The 21,716-nt window shown below is 37.1% G+C and overlaps 2 protein-coding genes across 2 annotated transcripts in view; both read right to left on the bottom strand.

Annotated features, from left to right (window-relative positions):
* Positions 1-21,716, bottom strand: part of LOC110378459 (5'-3' exonuclease PLD3) — a 570,622-nt gene that overhangs the window by 396,042 nt on the left and 152,864 nt on the right. The window lies entirely within an intron of this gene.
* LOC126056080 (GILT-like protein 1) lies at positions 71-1,078 on the bottom strand. The gene has a single exon (XM_049847639.2). It carries the CDS (start codon positions 1,035-1,037, stop codon positions 399-401), a length of 639 nt encoding a protein of 212 aa, XP_049703596.2. The 5' UTR covers positions 1,038-1,078; the 3' UTR covers positions 71-398.

The raw sequence follows: 21,716 nt of genomic DNA, 5'->3' as shown, positions 1-21,716 counted from the left end.
CTATATATCATTGTTTTACCTGAATAAACATCGTACTTAAAGTCCTTCAAACATGAAATAAAACTTCCAATCACTTAAATTATGTTTAATCAATATATACAACTGCCAGTATAAAACATTATCTGTTATTGTAAAGATATCAAAAATAAATGATGCCTATTAACAAACGGAATACGAACATTACACCGTCAGCTTATCATCAAAAATTCCACAGCTATTAGCCATATCTTGTTCGGCGATTGTCCAATTGCACAAGTTTGTCGATTAAAACCCGGGTGAAAGTTGGACATTTAGTACTAAACTGGCACCAGCAAGACCAACTAAGATAAAACTTCACAATTCGCCGATTGGAGACTTTGACTTTGATGTTCTATGAGCTCACTGTAGAAAACTTGTAATTAAATTGTACAGCTGGTTATTCCTGTAGAAGGGTCCTCAGATAAAGCGAAGCAAATCATGCTTGCGAGCCTGCTGAAGGCAGAGTCATGCAACGGTATATCTGGTACGTCGTTGAACATGATGTATGGAACAAAATTAATTGCCTGCATTGGAACAACGGCTGCGCTTTGAGCAGCAGTGTCCAAAGCATCTCCAGGGTTGTTCACGCAGTGGTCTATGTCGATAAGATTGACCCCCACAGCTTGAGCGCAAATATAAGTTCCTTGCGCGAAAGCTGGGTAAGGGCTGGAGAATTCACAAGTCATGTAGTGCACTTGAGCATCTTGATTACCCTTCAACCTGTCCAGAACGCATCTGTGCAGACGGTTTGCCCAGCAGTCGTTTTCAAGGAACTGACAATGAAATCCAGTGGAATTCCAGACAGTTCTTCCCCAGGGCACGAATTCGACGTCCAGAAATTGTCCGTACAAACTATAGGCTTCAGTTAACTGATTTTGAACAAAACGCATTGTATCAGTACATCCGGAGGCTGTGCCTATTGTTAGTTTAATTCTCCCATTGACTGCTTGCAATGCACTAACTGCAGTTAGGGATAGCATGAAGCACGCGGCTGCCCACACCAAATGTTTCGCGGCCATGACGACTATCGACGGCGGCGCGTGTGAAAAAACTGAGCAATTGTGGCAATCAAGTTGCTAGCTGATATCGTGCTGATAAGTTCAATATATATTTTACTAATCTTAGCACGCGATAAGACAGTAGTCTATATTATATCAATAGTAAATCTAAAAACCTACAAAACAATTTGGATTGTAAATATTCTACCCATAATAATAATTGTGCAAAACAGGACCAAATACCTAAAACATTTGTTTGATAATAAACTTAGGGAAATAAAAACAACTGTAAAACAATTTTCTTTTTCGCCCTCTCCCCTCCGAAAGTATTTCAAGGTAATCTCTTAAGATTACATCACAAAAAACTCGAACTCTTTAAGCCTCCATATTTTCTTTATGCGAAAAATATGTTTTTGTGGCAGCAAGTGGGCCGCCTAGAATAATAAACAGAAGAAACTTATTAACTTTTCTAAGAAGAAATATGTACATGCAGCCTTATTGGGGATTCGAAGGTATGAAGTAAAATGCCTCCCCTAATTTATTCTAGTTATACTTTTATTCCTTCTAAAAGAATGTCGGCTTATAAATTTTGACTTAATTACTTTCAGGGTGCATTATGGAAGTTTTTTTGGAAATTACGCGTGTTCATTGACTTAATAGCATGTTGAGCCTTTAAGATATCTTTTATTACGAAAGAACATTTTCCGTCCCTTGATCAGAATTGATTGCTATTAATATTTTGACATAGTAAGTATGTGGCTCGACTAATTATGATGTTTTATCCTTATTTTGATGCCTTAGGTGCACAACACCGTTGTGATTAACTTTGCCAAGTTAGATTCCCAAACTTGCGTTCACAGCACATAGGAGCTACTGGGCCGACTTGAAAAATCATTCAGACATACATATATAGCCGACGTAACGAAAATGGCTACAGGCTACTTGTTATCCAGGTGCGCGAAGTAGGCGTGGGTGAACTCTCTGGCGGATGCTAGTCTTATTAGAAAAACAAAGCAACATGATCGCCACTAGATGATATTATTATAATAGCCAAGACTTCTTAATCTAAAAACAAAATATAAATTAAACAGTCCCCTAATGCCCTCAAGAGCCCCGCAAAAAAAACCGGAACCGAGACACCTTAATCTTAATTCATTGCACACAGCCCAGGTATTCAATTACCGTTAATATGTTTAAAAATGTACGCCCCCCTAGAAGGGTACTAACCGCAGTATTAATGAAATTGACTTCCCCCGGGATAGGGCTAGGGGCCCTTGGAACACTCCCCTTATAGTTGATGCGGTTGCGAGGTACCAGGATAGAGACAAAGGTATCGCCATGTCAAATTAACGAGTCGCTGTCAAATTCCAAGTTCCTGAAGTTGATATTGATGATGCTTTGCAAATAAGGAGGGTATGCGACAATGAGACTGTTCCGCACTGGTTGAAGTGATTGGTTGTCATGTAGGTGGGTTGGTTTTAATGAAGCAGGTGATAGAAACGCAAAGCATTTCGGTTGATGTCTTGCAGTTTATATATAGTTAACAGCATAACTAAATAAATGGGCATTACTACAGGGAAGTTCCAAACATGGAAGCAATAAACGAAAAAAATAAAGAACTGAAATAAAAAGCAAATTGCAACTCTTCATGAAACTCCGAAATTAACAAATCACTTTATGGAGTGCTCATCAGTTGGCACAGAGGCACATTCACAGCTATAAGTTAATATACGGCTTATGAAAAACTTTTGCTGGCACTCTCACACAATCTGATTTAAACTTTTTACGAGCGACCACGCAATCTCATCAGCTCAGTCGCACACTAGGGAATGTGTAACACCCACGAAATTCCGCTAATTTTAATTAATTCAAACTGCACAGTGAAAGTCAACTCTTAAACACCCTTCTCGACCATAAAGCCGAATCCTGTCTACAAACGACTGTTAGAACTTAACGAGTTCATACATCCCCGTCTACGGTTACAATGGGGCTCGTAAAATTAATACCTTACCTCTGAATCGTTGGGCTGCCTCTCTAGATGGTAATTCCCCCTTAAATATTTAAGTTTTCTGTGCACCCTCCACCCGCAACAAGATTCAATTTCACGCCCTAAAAAGGGGTCCGCTTTGGGCGATTCTCGGCTTCTCAAATGTCAAGAGACATGAAAGCACCCAACCAAACAAGGTCTCTGTCAATTACTAGATACCAGTTTACGAATGTTGTGTTTGTTTGTACACTAAAAGGCGTAGGAGATCGCTTTATGATGGTGCAAACGACGAGAAGAAACTGTTGAAGTATTATCCGGTTGCATACAAAATGGAAATGGTGGAACTCAATTGAATCAATCTTGCGTCAAATTGGCGAAGATTTGAAAGGAAGTTCACATTTTAAGTTCGTTTTCTATTTGAAATACACAGTTTCGGTCTATTCTTGACGTTTTCCTTTAAAATCGTTAGTGAGATGTTTGCTTTATACAAGCTATTCAATGGTTTGTGTATGTGAGAGATGTTTTCAAAGGCGTTCGTTATAATTGTGATTGGGAACGCGACTCACGTATAGTTCGATATGACCCCTTAAATCACATATAACGCTATCAAACCGCATGATTAATTTGATTAGCTACGTGTCTAGCCTTAATGATATCTAGTGTGGCTACATTATTCACCAAGACGTACAAAATTAATCAGTTAACTAGTTTATGGTTGGATGAATTGATTTTCATTAGAGTAACATGATCTACTTTTGATGAGTTGGATTATATAATTGTATTATGCTGCTGCATCTTATATCTATTCGTGAATTTTCGTAATAAGATAGTGTTGCCATTATTTATTTCTAGCCTTTTAATGTGGCAGTATACTTTATTACAGCGTCTTTCTGTTTATTCCATTTCTATATTACATACATGTATATTTTATCTACACGCGTTGATTCCCAACTGTTTTGAAAAGATCAAATCATTATGAAAAATCAGGCAAAGTTATTCGTACACTAGCTCAAGGTGAGGTTTACAACCGATGCAGAGTTTACAAGCCATTTAACTCGTGACCATAACCTACCTCTTTTATTTACCTCTCAACTCTGACTTACCTTCAGACTTTCAAAGTCACAGTAAATTTCGCTCTGTCGGTGATCTATTCCTACTCATGCTTATTGCGAACTTTAAGCTAAGACTTTACTAAGATGGCTAGAAGCCATAAATACCCACAGTTTCGCGTACAGAATACGTAAAGCGAAGTACGTGATGTATATTCTCTTAGTATTAGTTACTCGTACTGTACTGTAATATACCGTACAATAGATTCACGGTATCTGCGGTAGTGTTACAGGTATTAGTTGTATTAAGGCCTCATTTGCATTATTGGAATTGATCTGTATAGTTCTAAGTTCTATAGTATGGTGTAGCGTAACTTTAGTGTAGCATAGCGTTGAGATAAGGTATCTTAAAACTCTTGTACGTACCAAGTAGCACCGTAGAGTAACTTAGTCACGACCAACAGCATCTTTTTCCAATCTATACCTATCATTGGCTGTTTACTTTATACACGAACAAATGCATCAAATTCATCATACATGTTTTTATGATTAAAAAAGAGGCCAGACACACAAAAAGTGCGCATATTTATATAAAAATTTGAATTGATATTGTTTCTTGTTTATGAATGCAAAAATAACGAGTACTCATAGGTAACCAATCCTAGCTGTTCGCATAAAACGAGATACAATATGTAGGGTTGGCGGACCGTATGAATAAAACAAATGATTTTGAATATTTCGAACAGAGGCTCGGAATATTACGAGGTTTCAATCAACATTATCATATTTACTTACAGAATAGTGTCATAATAAGGACTGAAATACAAGGGAATATTATTTAGAAATTAGCTTGATAGGTGTTTCGAGAAATTCGTCTGTGTTTTGTTTTTATCGGAAGAAACAACAACGAAATCAAATATGGACTTTGTAATTGTAAGAATTAGCAATATGACAGTGACATTATTTATCCACTAGCTGTTGCCCGCAACTTCGTCTGCGTGGGCAATATAGAATAGTCAAAATACTACTTATCCCGTAGGTGCATTCTTTCACGTGACAGTATAATTAGGATTAGCACTTAGCAGTCGCATAGATTCAATGATCAAGGTTGTGTTGTGGATGTGACCATTTATCTAAACAAAAGAAGTAAAGTTTGTGACGTTGTGAATATCTCTGGATCTAGTCAGCCAATTTGGAAAATTATTACGTATAGTGCGTAAGTAATTTTCACAGGAAACAGCTATAATAATCTATGTCTATATGCTTTGAGTCTGACAAAGCTGTCATTTGTACATTTTTTGCAGCTGCTGTGACTAATCAGAAGCCAGAAAGTCTGTCAGTCTTACCATGGATAATGTCTTGTAATGTGACTGGATTGAAGAGATCAGATAGGTAGTCGCTCCAAGCAAAATATTGGTACTCGAACAGATTCGGCGACTGGAAGCCAACACCAACATAGTTGGGGAATAGCTGGATGGATGATGAAATGAGTCATCATCATCAGCAGGCGCATAGTGTAGGATAGTTTCACTTACTCACTATGGTAAGGTTGACCCCACATTAGGCGTGCGCGATCCTCGGGCGTGTGAGTAGCGCGGGCGTCGCGAGCGCGCTGCGTGAACATCGCGTTTTGCTGCCCTGCGGCATGTGTGAAGAGTGCAAGCGACGCGCTCGAGGCGAGCACGCGGCGCTCGAGTTGCGTTCTTACCCCTTCGCCCGCTATCCCCGCCGCCCGCTAAACGCCTTAGCAGTTAAACGTCAAGGAGAGCGGCGCGTGCGCGCCGCGAGCGCGCTACAAATGCCGCAGGGCAGCAAAACGCGACGCTCACGCAATGCGCTCGCGACGCACGCGCGGCGCCCGCGCTACTCACACGCCCGAGGATCGCGCACGCCTAATGTGGTGGCCTAAGCCGGGACTCCACCGAAATGTTTGCATTAGTTCACGAATAGGCAAAATGTACGTATCTGAGAGAGTCCACTTCATGTGTTCGTACTTGAAACCTGCAGTTTTGCCAAGACTTTCAAAATGTACGCTCGCAATTTGTCATTTCTTGGTGGAGCCAGCAAATCAAAAGAAACATAAGTGTTGTATACTGTGCGTCACTACCGCACACTGGGAAAATTTCGCTCTTGCGGAGGACGTTTATATACCATATTTTGTGTCACACGTAAACAGGACGACAGTAAGTATCCACCGAAACACTTTCAAAGATCTGATGAACGAACAAATCAGACCTGACTTGGTCACCTGGGGCCAATCAGAGCTCTATGAAGCGATAATACGCTTTGGCTCCTACTGTTATTGTGGTTTCTGAAAATTTATTCACCTCATTCAACGATGAATGTAATTCTGATGGTACTATTAAGAACACTTGCTTAGCGCAGAAGCTGACGTTGGCAGGTCAACTCTTTTGACTTCTCGAATAGGATACCATTGGTTTTTGTGCAATGCACACCTGCAATGCATTCTGGATTAGGATAGGATATAGGTGGATAGGATTTGCAACAGAGAACAATTCTGTCTTCGTAATTGAATGATATCAAACGTAGTTTTATATAAAAGGTGTTTTTTTAGACTTGGCTCGGGTCTAACTGAGACTGTTCGTAATCGTGAACAGTGTATTAATTGCGATCGGAAGTTGAAAGTAAGCATGTCTCTGGTATGCGACGCGTATTTTGTACGTTTTCAGACGCGATAAGGCAGCTCCCATTTCTTATCTGCACTTTGTATCTGGGCTGGTTTTTAAAGCTACAGAAGCCTACATTATCTCACGCTTAGCAGCGCTTGCGAGAGATAGATCCTGATTTCTCCTAGGATTAAGTTTTCATATTTTGCATCAGAAAAAATAATACTACTCACTCAAAGTAATTTGTTTAAGGCCACCACATTAGTGGAAGATAAGCTAAACTATGTTTATGAAAAAATCCTGATATGAACTCCATCTGTAACTTTAAATTATAATTAATTGTTCCACTAAAGTCATCATTTTGACATAATGTTCAAAAATAATTTAGATGGCACCGTTTTAAATTTGGCTGAGATCTATTAATTTTCCTTTCATCAAGGTAATAATTATAGTTGGATTTTGATGTGGCACGGCAAACTGACAAACACTATTGAAATGTCTATCGAAAAATTACACTACGTGTTAAAATATGGTGAATTACGGAAAATACACAACTCCATCTATTGAAATAATAGTATATAAAGAATGTAAATGGTAATTCATTGTTATTTACCACCTCGCTTCTTGATGTATTTTATTTACCACAGATGGAGCTACTTTAACCTGTACTGTTTTGTCAAACAGATTGCGTGTCGTAATATTTTACATCTTGAATTCACTAAATTAATCATATCTTTTGATAGAGTAAACCGATTTCGATGAAACAAAGCCTAAGTAATACCCCAAGTTACGTAGAACTTTTGCCTATAAGCATTGTCTGCATTAAATTCGTAGATTTTACGTGAATCCCGAACAAACAATCACTTTCTACAGATTTATTATATGTATAGATTATCTTCTATCTTGTCATTTCATCAACGCGATTAGTTTTGACAACATATAATTATTCAACGCCATCTTAATAAAGCTAATCATATCATAATTAGTCTTGTGTTATTCGCATTCGTGTCCCCTCTCCTTTAGTTCTGTGATTGTTATAGTTATGGCTATGGTAATTGCACCTTATGCTGCTAAGAAATGTTTGGGTGATACATTAAATCTTTTGTGACAGAGAAGTTCTAGCATGAAGGATGTTTTCTTACCACCGAGAGATCGTTCTTACTTAAAAATAAATTGACAGAAACCTGATAAATTAAAGCTATTCAGAAAGAGGTAGGCTTACGATAATTAATATTCCGTTAAAATTGTCACTTACAGTACCCATGAAAAAAATATTACACCGATTATATTTCACAGTCCATCCACACACTTGGACCCCTATGCGCAGGATACGCAGCCAAATAAAACAAAAAATAGGAAACAATTATTAAAGACATTAAAAAGACAATCGGGGACATAAAGTTTGTGACCGTGTAGCATTCACGGGCAGCCCTATTGTGCTAAAACACAGGCTATTAGCATACAAAGAGGGCCCATGCGTTGCCCTGCACTTGTCGCTGCAACCAACCCGCTTTGTATTTGGACAGCCCTAATAAAATTATTTAAATTGCTCTATTAATTTCTTTGTGAATGTTTATTTTTCATTTGTTTTAGTGCGCTATTTGTCTCTAATTAACAGTCACACGAAGTTTGAAATTAAGTTCGAAATAGTTTATTTACGCAACATTCTGAGGTATTTATATTAATTCAACTTTTTGACATCAGCCTTTGAGAAAGTTTTCAGCTATCGTTCTCATTATGTTCTAGACTAGACCGCCAAAGTTGTAACAAAGAACTTTTATTAGTAGAACAAACAAAACTTTCTCAAATAACACCTTCAGCAATTAACCCATAAAACGTCAGTGGATATAATCCCGCACCTTTCCCTCGAAGAATTTAGTGGCGGACAAGTTTAAGCTTTGGGATAGAACGCACGAACTATCTCGAACCTCGCGTGATCCTGGCAGGGAAGCCATAATGGCCACCCGACTATTAGGCACACGGCCAGGCCAAGTTAAGGCCGACTCACTAGATCCACTTTAATCTGGGATTGAAGGAGACTTGGAAACTTATTCTCGGGACGCTTGAGTGTCGTAACATATGGTAAGGATAATAACGTGATAATTTTAGGGTTTGAGCATTTTGGTAGTTTGATATGGCTCTTAGCTTAGACGGAGAGAGACAGGTACGCTTCTATAGCTGTTCTACTTCTTTTTCATGAATGACAATGGTCAGACATTCTGCAAGATTCTTTACAAAATGAAATGTTCATGCCAAATGTAACGCCTCCTACGCTAAAAACTTCACCTTTAGAGTGAGATTTTTATTCCATTCAGTATGTATGCAAAGTGCATTACTCTTGTGCAGAATAAAAACTTAATAATGTTATATTTACAGTCTGGCTTGACCTTTATTTTCCACGTGTTTTCTCCATAGATCTAAAAATAGCCATTCCCACGTGTAAGGAAGACTGTTATTCGTTACAAAGTATTAGCAACAGTACTCGAGAGCATCAGTATTGACCTTCCTTGTATTAACTTTGACTAGCTGTGCCCCGCGATAGCGCCAACGTTATGGGGAGATTCTACAAAAAATTATAATTTCTTCGCGATCAAAATATATAATATAAGCATCGATTTCAGTCCACTGCTGTATATGTATATATTTCACAGTGCCGCACACTGGTGGAGTACTGTGGCTTAAACGCAGAACCTTATCGATTCAGCAAAAATACTTCTAACTAATAAGTACCTAACGTACTTAGATGCTTGTAGCAAAAAAACGGTGAATTTCATATCGATTCAAGCCGGTTTCGAAATTAACTTTGTACAGACATTTTGATTCCGTTTATATGTAGAAAATGATAACCTTTCCTTGTTTACAACTTCTCTCATAGTATTTATAGAGAAATGACTTCGACTGGTGACTTAGTTCGGATGCAAACTTTGCCTCCCTTATGCACCCCTTTAGAACATGAATTTTCAAATATCCTTGCTTTGCACTCCGGTGTGCCGGGTAGAGTTGTAGTCGTGACCTGTAGAATGGAAAATTAAAATCTGTAGTTTACAGGTAGGTTTGAATTGGTCAACAGTTTTTTTTATAAGGATTATGAACTATTCTTCTGTTATTGCGTAAGCTTAATTATTCCGTACAGCATATTTCCTTTGTTTTTGTTGGTATTATTACCATAACTCACTGATGGAATTCTCTCAAGCAATCTATATTCGATAAAATACCTTGTTATGCCTCACCTTGTCCACGTAACAATACACGACAACACAAAACATAAATCTTAGTTCAATTAACACTAGAACACGAACTAACACGACACTAAATTCAGTTCAAAGACAACGGTAGTTCGTACGTAAATCTGAGATTAAGCGGTAGTCTACCGATTAGCTGGGCCATGGCTGCTTCGTATCGGCCCATTGGCTCTGAGCTGTACCAACGGCCCCTAATCCCGGGATTGACAATATTATAACTGAGCCAGCGCCGATAATTGGGAGTTAAGAGATATATGAAGTTAGGCTGTTTTGAAAGACGGTCATGTCAGTACATTTCAGGACATTATCACTAGTTTCGGACAAATTGATTAATTAAGATTCTAAGCTTCTGGTGCTAGGTTTTTCAATAATGATGGTTAATGTGCACGAAGCAGGTGAAATAGATAAAATAATTCAATGTAAAATCGCGAACAAATCTTTGGTAGATACAAATTCCAAATATTGCAATTTAACATGACGTCGCGTCTACCAAAGCATAAAGATATTTGTCAGAGATAAATAAGTTTTTTATTTAAATCCCTTTCCACACGAATAAAGCGACACTTCATCACTCCGGTAACGTCTTTTGACAACTTCACAGAGCACATCAAAACACGAAGTTTGTACAATTCGGAACATTTATGACTTCCAAGTGACAACACACTGACATTGAATACGGAATACGGAACAAAGCCACCCTTTTCCGTCCAAAAGTCTTTATAGCAAACATAATAATAATTTCGAAGTCGTCTCAACATACTCAAATTAATTGAATTATGTTGACATTGCTAACAAGTCGGTATAATTACTTGTGCATTTGTATACGCCTTGCTTCCGTATATTGTTTCAGGAGTAGGTAGGTAATGGAGAGCTCAAGTAGCTCCTACTTGAGACACAGATGACAGACATGAGTTAATTAAGGAGCATTTATTGATCGCGAAATAAGCTTAAGTATTGTATGGTACCCAATTTAATTACAAACTGTCGCGACATAAATTCGTGACTTATTTGGTTGTTAGCGACACTATAGTTGGTATCTTATACTGTTACGGTTAACAGACTGTAGGTATATTGAAGGCTTTAAGAAAATATGTATTTGTAAATAAAGTAATTTCTCTTACTCCTATATTTTTTTCGGGTAGTACGGGTACGGTTACTCTGAAAGAGTAGTCTTCATATACTTTCATTATACTTCAGCCATCTTATTATACCTATCAATTGACCTATGCGCCCATACATATAACTCCATTTCTTCTATCCTCTGTGGTCCCCATATCATTCCTTATTCATTAACAGAGCACGGGAAGAGGCGAACCAATTATAGTGATCAAATATGAGGGTTCCATGTTTGCACATAGACGGGTATGACTTCTCCAGCAAGGGGCCCGTAATGGTGTATGCTACCTCTGATGTTAATGCTCGATAAATATTCAGTGTTTAATCGTTCGTGTAGGGCATGTGTTGGCGTAACTCGAAGTTTTGTCTTAGGATCCTCTTAAATTTAGTCTGACTGTTTTTGGTGCAGTTGACAGTTAGCACAAACAGTGGTATTTTCCTTGAGAATGACAACTACTAACACCATAAAACATTCATGGTCTTACTACAAAAACTTAAACATGTGTCAAACACTTGTCTAAAAAAAGTGTGGCTGCAAAATGGACCTTATTATAACGTCATATTCTGAATTTTTGTAGAGAAGTGTTAAACTGATGTTTAAAAGTTTTTGTGGTAAGACGGTCAGTATCCCTGTACCATGGTAAAAAAATCTAAAAAATATACGTGACCTCAAAAACATTAACCTTTTTCGACAAAATTCGAACTCATATTAAACTTATATGTACTTACGTATGTACATACTCGTATAAAAGTGAACTCCAATATTGACTCTAAAACTACATTGTACCAACCAATGATTGGTTGCGGTTCTTAACATCTTAGCAACAAAGTTAGTAAAGCCGGATCATTATCCAGATGCAAGTTAGTCATTCTATAACCCAGTCGTTAAAGGTAAACCATTCCAAATAGATGCGACTAAATGGATATTGTGATAGAGAAAGATATAGACAGGTTTCTCTTCTAAAAATTTTGTGGAAAAAATACAGTGATATTTAAAAAAATGGAAAATGTAGGTACGATATATCGTGGATGATAAACTTATTTCGATAACATATTTATTGTTTCATAATGAGGTATAACCTTATCGAAAGATTATATTATCGTTTTCACAATCGTTTTACTATCTGATATTAGCATAATTATTACACTTATCTGATTATTTTTAACACGCTTTTTTAATATCCTTGAGTTCCTCTTAAAAAACCCTGTCGATTCCAAACAAAAATCTCTAAGCCACTAAGTAGCTCCGAGAAAATATCGATACGGAACCAAAAAACATAATCCCAGCAACGTATAATCCACTGAAGACTCTATTATAAAGAACACGAACAATATTTCAAGGCGGAACTTATGTTGAATGGAATCTGATTTTTAATTAAATTCTTCATTCAACATACTTGTTCATTTAGAAATCTGAGCTCCTCTGAATAAGGTTTATTCATGCTTTATTTAATACTTTCCTCTCTTATACTTCCCACAGCTTTTCCTGGATACTCTTTCAATGTTACCATCGCTAGTTTTTCTTTGTGAGTCAACTTTTCTGAAAGTATTACTTACAACCTTCGTGCGGTAAAACTGTTTATCGTTTGAAGCGCTACGTTTTAATCCTGTGTCCCCAGTTTTCCATCAACAATGTTGAGAAAGTTTTGCTAGAGATTTATAGGGGCAACCTTAAGACAAAGTGTCCGCTAGTTTTGTAACTTTGCGACCTTTCTTTTTGTATGTGCGGATGAGTTTTCACTCGCGGTAAAAGGAAAAATCTCCCGCATTCCCGTTACGCACGCAGCGGCCTATTACAAAATTTAATAGTACCGCATGAGCCGCCGCGCCGAGCAAGCAAATGCGCACGGGTTTTCCATTCGCAATATGATTTCATACAGATGGATACCCACAATGACTGAGTAGCAATTAGATTGAGCAAACACATGAAACCACTCGTGTGGAACAATATGAGAAAGGGTGCACAGCCTAACAAACAAAAGCTTTATTGGAGCTTATGCTTGTATTGTAACCTGTGATATTGTGTATCGAAAGCCTGTGCAATTAGCAACCTTATTGCCAGCGACTAAAGGTCAAAGTGGACAAATAAACAGACGATTTACACGCACTGTTGTGCTGAATCGAAAAATAATAAGTTGATCGTTTCCACGTTCATTGGGCTGAGAGCAAAATTTGCCCGATTATTGTGCCGGTAATTATTTTGCATACACAAGATAAAAGATTCTGTTATTGTTTTGACGTGGGTTTAATAACATTTTGTTCGTCCCGCTGATTTGCAGCATAGATATTTTGTCGCTTTTGGCGGGTTATTTTATATTAAACCGTTTCCAATTAGGTGCTCACTTTAACGAATATCCACATAAGCGATCACGGCCCTGGTAAAGAATTACATAATAAATACATCGCCGAATTACATAAATACTCGCACCAATAAATGGCGATGCTACTGACTTTGAAAGAAGTTGACTTATTTTTATGAAAATAAGTGCACAAAGCTTACTGATATTTGAGCTCTTTCCACTTCTAACTTATTCACATTTAAACGAATATAACTCTCTAAACATAGCACTAAAATACCCAAATACAGAATTTACCGTAACAGAATTCCAAACAACAATTACGCAACACAATTCCCAAAGCGTTGCATTCGAGACAACCGAGTTACAATTACAATGTAACACAATATAAAATACAAATCCCATTAGAGAAGAAAAGGGTACAATTTGTATCGCGCCCGCATCTGGCTGCAGATGAAGCCTCAACAATGAGACCAACTGTTAAGAACGTATAAAGGCAGCGTAGAACGGACTGAAGTGTACAGTGGACTGCACAGTGCTATGGTTGTCACTGTGATTCAACTACTGTACAAATAGGTTTTGCGTTATACATTCCTATTTTAACTATACACATATGGAGTCTGGGTCATAATTTCGCGCTTTAGCTGTCATTTTAATTTAGTTATTTTCTGTTGATTTTAGGTTTAAATAATTTAGTTTTGTGACCTATGTTTACTTTTAATAATATTGGTTATTTTACGTTGAAACAAATAGTTCAATTATTGACTGACTTGTATTTACTTTTCTTATTTTATATTCCTTATGGATGGTTTATTTTATTTTCAGGAATGATAACATATAAAATACTTTCACCACTTTCATAGATTTTTTAGGCCTAGATGATGCAAGTCTAAAAGTTAAACCATTGCAACCTTACTTCTTCAGTCTCAAACTCGACACTTCACTTCAATCAAAACTCAAACCAAAACATCAACACCCGCCAATATCTAACAATACATAAGAATTTCAAATCTCAAATCCTTACGTCCAACCATCGTCGGCCGTGAGCAACCAAGACAACCAGCTTTTGTTACGTCCAACCCGTAATACGTTCTATGACAAATTGAAATTTCAACTTGTAAGGACAGCGGTGCCATTCTTGCAAGGCTCGATAATTAGTTGCGACGACCGTTTCTATCTTGTCTTGTCTGTTGAACGGTTCCTCTTGTGTTCAAGTCGGCTGCATCATATTGATTGATATTGTGAAAGGGAGAAATGTTTGCAGCGGGATTTTTGGTGCGAGTTAACGTAGTGCTATTGTGGTAGGTAGTATGTTTTAGACTTGGTGGGTAACTTGAATCAGTAAAAAAATCTTGAATTATAATTACTAGTAGTTAAAGGAAAAACAAGTTTGATTTTCCAGCAGAAAGATGATTATGTCCGTGAAAAATTAACATCGGGATTAGAACCCCTTATTTGCCCCTCACGGTTACTCAAGCTAATATTAATGTCTGTCTAGCTCTGCCTCAAACTAACTAGGATTTTGGACTGGACGTTAGACACCTTTTTAACACCAGACAAGAAACATTAAATTATGTATAGGTCCTGTCTCGTACAGCGTAGTATGCAAATACACTATATTAATAAATTATCTTTAAGATACTTATATAAATAGGGATCCTTCTAATGGTTTACCATTTTGAAGACTTAAGAACTAAGTTAAGACTAGACTAGACGCAGGTGTATCTCTAAACTCCTTTCAACCTAAGTGCTTTTGTATATAACGTTTCAGATAGTCATTAATTGTGTTAATAATTAACCAAACTACAGTCATTAGAGTTTGAAACTTCCATTAAGTTTTGAGAATTCCTAAAACGTTTTCTTAATACGCCATTAGCAAATTTGCGAATAGGTGTTAAAAAGCATTTTAATATCACGTTAAAGTTAGTCATTGAAGAAATATAATATTTAGCAGAAAAAAATACCAAAATCGCTTTATTGAATCCGTAATTTCAGAAGACCAAAACCTCTCGATTCTTTTTTCAATTTCGTACGAGAAACCACTTTTGCCATTTTTTTCCACAACAACTCTTTAAAGAAAAGTACTTATACAGTAATATAAATGAGCAAAACCCTACTTTAGTTAGACTTAAATCCAACACATGCTTCACAGAACAATACAAATAATTAGATGTCTGATCATCGTATAAACAGATAATACTGGACTGGACAGCATAATCCTGTTTTAGTTGCATTTTCGATGTGCAATCGTGTGTGTCGACCTAATCCACCGTGTATGTAGTGTATGTTATGCCCCGTGTATGTAATGCTTACATTTGTCTGATTCCCTTATCGTCCTTATATTGAGATCTGTGCTATTAAAATCTGTACAAATTAGGGGATACACCCTTATTTTGGAGCCACAAGAAATTATTTTCTTACAATTAAAAATACAATAGACACAGAAAAGTGGAAACTTCTCCGTTGCCAAAATCTGGATAGAGTGGTCGTGGTCGCCACTTCAGGGGTGATGGCATGCTTGACAATCCGTTCCTCTGGTACTGAGGCTTCTGAAAAAATGGACTCCTATGTTCCAAACCATATCATAACATAACTAATTACCAATTGTTTTATTATTTCACAATACTCAATGATGAGTAAACAATTATGTAGGTAGCACGTTCTAAGGCTAATCATCCCTGATCGTTACAGGTTCATTCTGTCTGACTCACATTTCGTACACCTATGAGTTATTCTATGCAATTCAAAGAATTGATAAACAAACAAAAAGCTGAAACGTTAAAAGCATTGTGCATAACGTGATTCATTTCATGAATTCCTTTGTCCCAATGCAGTCCTGGGTTTTAATACCTAGATGTTATTCATTTATACGTGGAAAAGTAACGGCAAGGTCGATGCAATAGTTTCCACCATAGATAGTAATCATGTTGTTTCTGCTAAGACCATTACAACTATGGATGACTAACCTTTAACTATACTTCCACGAATAAAAAAATACTTTGTAACACACATGATTCACATGACAAAAATTTATCCATGATATAAATTACAATCAATCCCCATACTTCAAATATTCAAATACACTGCATTAACTGAGTGAGAGAAAAAAAATGAAAGGAGGAAGAATAGAAATAAAAATGTTTATCTCACTAAATTTCTAATCATCATTTTCATAGTCCTTATTATTTTGACTACCACGAAACAAATACCTACCCATTACCATATTATGTTCCTCATTCTAATAAAAGAAAATCTTTTGGCTTCTCCGTAAAGCCTTCGCGTAAAAGTCGTGCCAATACGGGAGAAAAAAATATAAAGAAAAAAAAGAACTGCATTCGTACAACGAGCACAGACGCTAAGCGCATCTCGATAAGTGCTGAGGCCAGTAAAAGAACCCGCAAACTGGACACTAAACAGTCGGCCGACAGCTGCCCCGATAATTGTAAAATAATATTTTTTAAGGTGCTTAATGCCGGAATTGACTTGTCTCAAACAATTTTTTGGCTATACAGTTTTTGACGGCTAAAAAAGTATACATTAATCTTGAACATACATATTTCTGACAACCCTGTTAATTTCAAAACACGTTCTCAAAAAGTTTTCTCGATGCAAAAAAATTGCAAACTTACTTCTGAAAATGATCTTCCAACAAAAATATCTGTATTACTTATTTGGCTTTGTTTTATACTTTGTTGTGAAGAAAACCGTGAATTCAATAAACAATTTTAGTCGATCTGATACCGGCCAAATTCATTATCAATACATTCATCTTCATACTTATTTATGACCGCAAATCAACTATCGGCCGACTAAAAGTCTGCAGTGTACTGTTACTCTAACGGTTTGTGTTACAGACAAAATCTAATTTACTTCAGAGTTTTACAAGTCTAGACATTTGACGTGCGATAACAACGGTGTTTAGTTTCCATTTGAGAGGGGACATCGTAATTGTTTCAGACTCCCTTAGTGCGTGTCAAAATATTTATTTAGTCTTGGGGCATACCTAAATTACGTTGCTTAGAAAAATATTCAATGCGTGGTTTGTCGCTTCAGAACATATAGCCAATGCATAAAGACAGAGTAAGAAATAGAAGGATTTTTAGAAGGTTTTCAGTTAAATATTCACACCCCACGAATCACGATGAGCCGACGAAACCAGAGCAAGGCTGACATCTTCTCAATGTGCTACAAAATGTCAAGGATAAAGATTTTGTTCCTGAAATAAATGCATCAAACGTTAACATCACAAAGCAGCCTTTCTACCGCAAATGCGCTAAGAAAATACATCCCCAGTACATAAGTACGAGCACATTTCACCACGTCATCAGTCGCATGGACAGATCAATATTCAAAGTGTGTACGACTTATTTATTCCGCCTCCGCGCTCGAGGCACGCCTCCGACATGCCTCCGTCGGTTCCTCGTCAAAATAACCAACGTTTACACTATCATTTACGTGTTGTGCCATTGTTTTGTATGCACACATAATGTAAAAGGATATTCCACGAAAATGTACCTTGATACTCTTTGTTAAAGTTTCATTTTGGGGGTTGTTGTGTTCGTGGTTCGGTAAACGATTTGCATGGGGAAAATTACGATGTTTCTTTTTTAAGAAACATATGCTTACACACTGTTCCTTTCTATTTTTATTTTGACTCTAAAATAAATAGCCAATTGGCTACATCTTTCTTAAATGAATAATTGAACACTTTATGATGGAGAATATCTAAATGATGTTTGTTTTTCCTTAAACTCATTATAGAATTTTTACACTGGCGAATTTTCCAAGCGATATCGCTCGATTGATATGAACGATGTAACAAAAATAACGTTAAATACCGAGCGGTGTCGCCAGGAAAAACCGAGCGGCAAATCCACCAGTGAGATAAGGCTGAAACACTATATTTCATTTGCCATAACAGTCAAACCTTATTACCAAATGCCACTAAAACTTAAACAGCAATCATTACTCACTTTTCATTCCTTTAACCTTCCAAATAGCTCACAAAATACTCCATAATACGGCGACAATTTTGTTTGGTATAAACATTTTCAAGGATCGATGCATCTGCGACATGCAATATTGATTTGCGAGACGAAGGCAGTAAATAGCGAACGCTATGGAAGTGGACTCCTTTGGGGACGGGGGCGTATTCTCACAGTTTGCATCGGTTTTATGTTTCCAGTCAACATGTTTGGATAGATTTTTTAGCTTAATAGTTTTTTTGTATAGTTAAGATTTGGGATTTTATTGGTCAATTAAGATGAATAATAGCCGAACGTTAGTATCTCTTTTAGGGTTCAGAAGAATTTTAATATCTGCTCTGTTGCACCTGGTAAACTCAAATGTGATGATGACGTTTGGTACTTAAAATCACATTAATATACCTAGAGTACCCACATATGTATAAAGTAACAAGCACACATACATATTTACCGACAAATTTCAAAAAATCATGTTTATATTATTGAGGAAAAAACACTCACTCAAGTAACACCCCAAAAATGTCGCACACCACCAAAATACGTGTCCCCCAGAAGCGAAGTTTCGACTAAGCTATCACATACTGCCAACGATTCCGCCAACACTAGCTAGCTACAAGGATTTGCAAGCTCTTTTTACGGATCTACCAAGAATAGAACCTAGTATAGGATACGAGTTTTAGAACTTTAAGTGAAAATAACCAGCTGACGGCTGGCTCGGTTGGATATTGTTTCTTGAACGAAACATTTTGTTTGATAGTTTATGAAGCTGTCTTTAAGTGGAGGATTCAGTTTTTATTAACGTCATCTAGACTTGTATTGGTTGTCTTTGGGAATGAACTTTAAACTTAGTTTTAAAACTTATACTTATGTATGTTTAAAAAATATTTTACAATTCGTTTCTAAAATTTCAAAGAACCATGAAGCCCACATGTAGTGCATTAATAAGTTTATCTGTTTAATCATTATTTCCTTAACAAAATAAAAAATATTGACACAAAAAACACGGCAAACTAAATCATCACTATTATATACTGAGATGCTCGTAAACCGCAAATGTAATCGTCGCATTACATTTACCAGCTATCGCTAACAAAAAAGACAAACCACTAAAGGCAAACCCAGTACTGCAAAAGTTAACAATCACCCCACAACCCAGTAACAGTTAATTTATAACCTGAACAGCACAACATGCACCTTCGCGTATCTACGGCAACAAACCTTCAGCTACATTTTTTTATTAAAACAAAATGGCTGCTATTCGTCAGAAAGAATTAACTTATCACGTTGACATACGGCACTGCCCTCCGAATTGGACATAATCTGCATTAATTAATTAAGACCTCGTTTGTACCGCAAAGTATGGAAAAATGTTGAAATGTTTTGTTTTTTCTTTATGGCTTTATTATTGTACTTAGACTGTTTTTTTTGTTCTTTTGGTGTTTGGGATATGGTTTTACTGGTAAATTGGCCTTGTTCTGACCTTTTGTTTATCGCATATTTCTTTGCATAAAATGCATATTTGCTCCTGTTTTGTACAACTTACAAAATACATGGAATTAAATGACCTTCGTGAATAAATATAGAGTACCTAATATAAAATAGTATTGTAGATTCTAAACCTTCTCCTTCAACAGCTGCATGTAAAAGCTTTATATGTAATCTCGAAAGCACTTACACTGAAACTCGAAACTATCGGTTGGTAGTTAAAGTCGAAGTGCAGAAACTGAATTCGCAACCATCACTCAAGCCAAGCCATTTACAGCTACATTCAAGCATAAAATACGTGCATTGCTCACGCTGTAATAATACTACGTTCATCATCATCCTCCGAGCCTTTTCCCAATTATATTGGGGTCGGCTTCCAGTCTAACCGGATTCAGCTGAGTACCGGTGCTTTACAAGAAGCGACTGCCTATCTGACCTCCTCAACCCAGTTACCCGGGCAACCCGATACCCCTTGGTTAGACTGGTGTCAGACTTACTGGCTTCTGACTACCCGTACTAAATAATACTACGTTCATCAATACCTCTTAAAATTCTCTTCAAAACAAAATCCCGTATCTAAAAGTTGAGCAAACTCAATAAAAGGCAAAGTAATTTAAACTTAAATCAAACATCGGTAACACAAGTCGTCGACGACGGACATCGTCAGGGCAACTACTGTCGAGGAATACTGATGACCCCCCGTAGCCGTATGCATTATGTATCCGCCTAAGCCCGCCCAAATGAATGCAACACCCAAGAAAAACAACACATGAGACTTTCGAAGACTGGCTGGAAGAGAATGTGGTACAAAAAATTGTGGACAGATAAGCTTTTAATCGTGATAATGATGAGAAAGGTTTATCTGACAAAAGAGTTTTGTTATTTTTGTAAATGGTTGCATGTGACTGGCCTGTGTCAATTTACTGTTCAAATTGTGATAAATAAATAAATGAAGCTCTTTATATCAGCTAGGGGTCATCTGACTGTGAAATAACCAAAAGCTTTGCAACGTTATTTGAATTCGAAGTTTAAAGAACTCCATCTCAAAGGACGAGCTCATGTTCAAGCCGCGGAACATTAGATTGAACGCACCGTTAACACATCCAGTGGTTATCTAACTCCTCACACATTGTCCCCTACCTCCGTCTGTCGACGTGTATCTGAGGCTAAACGACGGAAATAAAAATCCTATAAATATTGAACAACCATATTTTTCTCACTTTGTCGCGTCGAGAACCCGCCGTGTCGTCCGTTTGTCGCCTTATATGGTCGTTGTAGAACGTTGTTAGAGTGTTTACACATACGCCGGGCACAGTCGACGATTGCTGCGACCGGTTCAGACTTCGCGGAATTTTCTCCAAGTTCATGTTTAAATAACGGGCAGTGCAATTCCAGTTAAAACTTTTTATAAAAAAGTGAATCAAAAGTATACAGTTGCCAAATTACTACCGCAATAACCCACAAATGGTTTTATTGCAAAACTATTGAGCCCGTAATAAACTTCCCAAATAAAGAATTGAAATTGGCCATAAAAGTTTATGAAGCTTCAGTGGAATGCAACGGAAACTTTTCAAATTTCATATTTTATTTGAATTTTATATTGTTGGCCAAAATCGCAGCGATCTGTTTCAGCATGTTCGGTCCTTAGATATATTTAGTGTATGCACCGCGCACAATGTGGCTCGCAATTCGATTTTTTAGGGTTCCACAGGGGACTGCGTTTGGTTTTATAGGCGATCATTTCTGGGGATCAGTAGGAAATTGGTTGCCTTTGTGCACGCAACGGATTTTCCAACGAATGGGAATATATCTCACAATATACCTGATCCTGCATTGCTGGGGTGCTATTGATGGATGTTTATTGCTGGGGTATTTGTATTGAAAACCGTCTATTTGTAAAATTTTCACAACC

Source organism: Helicoverpa armigera, chromosome 7 (assembly GCF_030705265.1).
Source record: "Helicoverpa armigera isolate CAAS_96S chromosome 7, ASM3070526v1, whole genome shotgun sequence".
NCBI lineage: Eukaryota > Metazoa > Arthropoda > Insecta > Lepidoptera > Noctuidae > Helicoverpa > Helicoverpa armigera.
Note: the sequence above shows the minus strand (reverse complement) of the source record. Positions and strands in the feature narration are given on the sequence as shown.

Bases quoted from the DNA above. Each gene is read 5' to 3' on its own strand.
- LOC126056080 (XM_049847639.2), bottom strand. From the start codon at position 1,037: ATGGCCGCGAAACATTTGGTGTGGGCAGCCGCGTGCTTCATGCTATCC.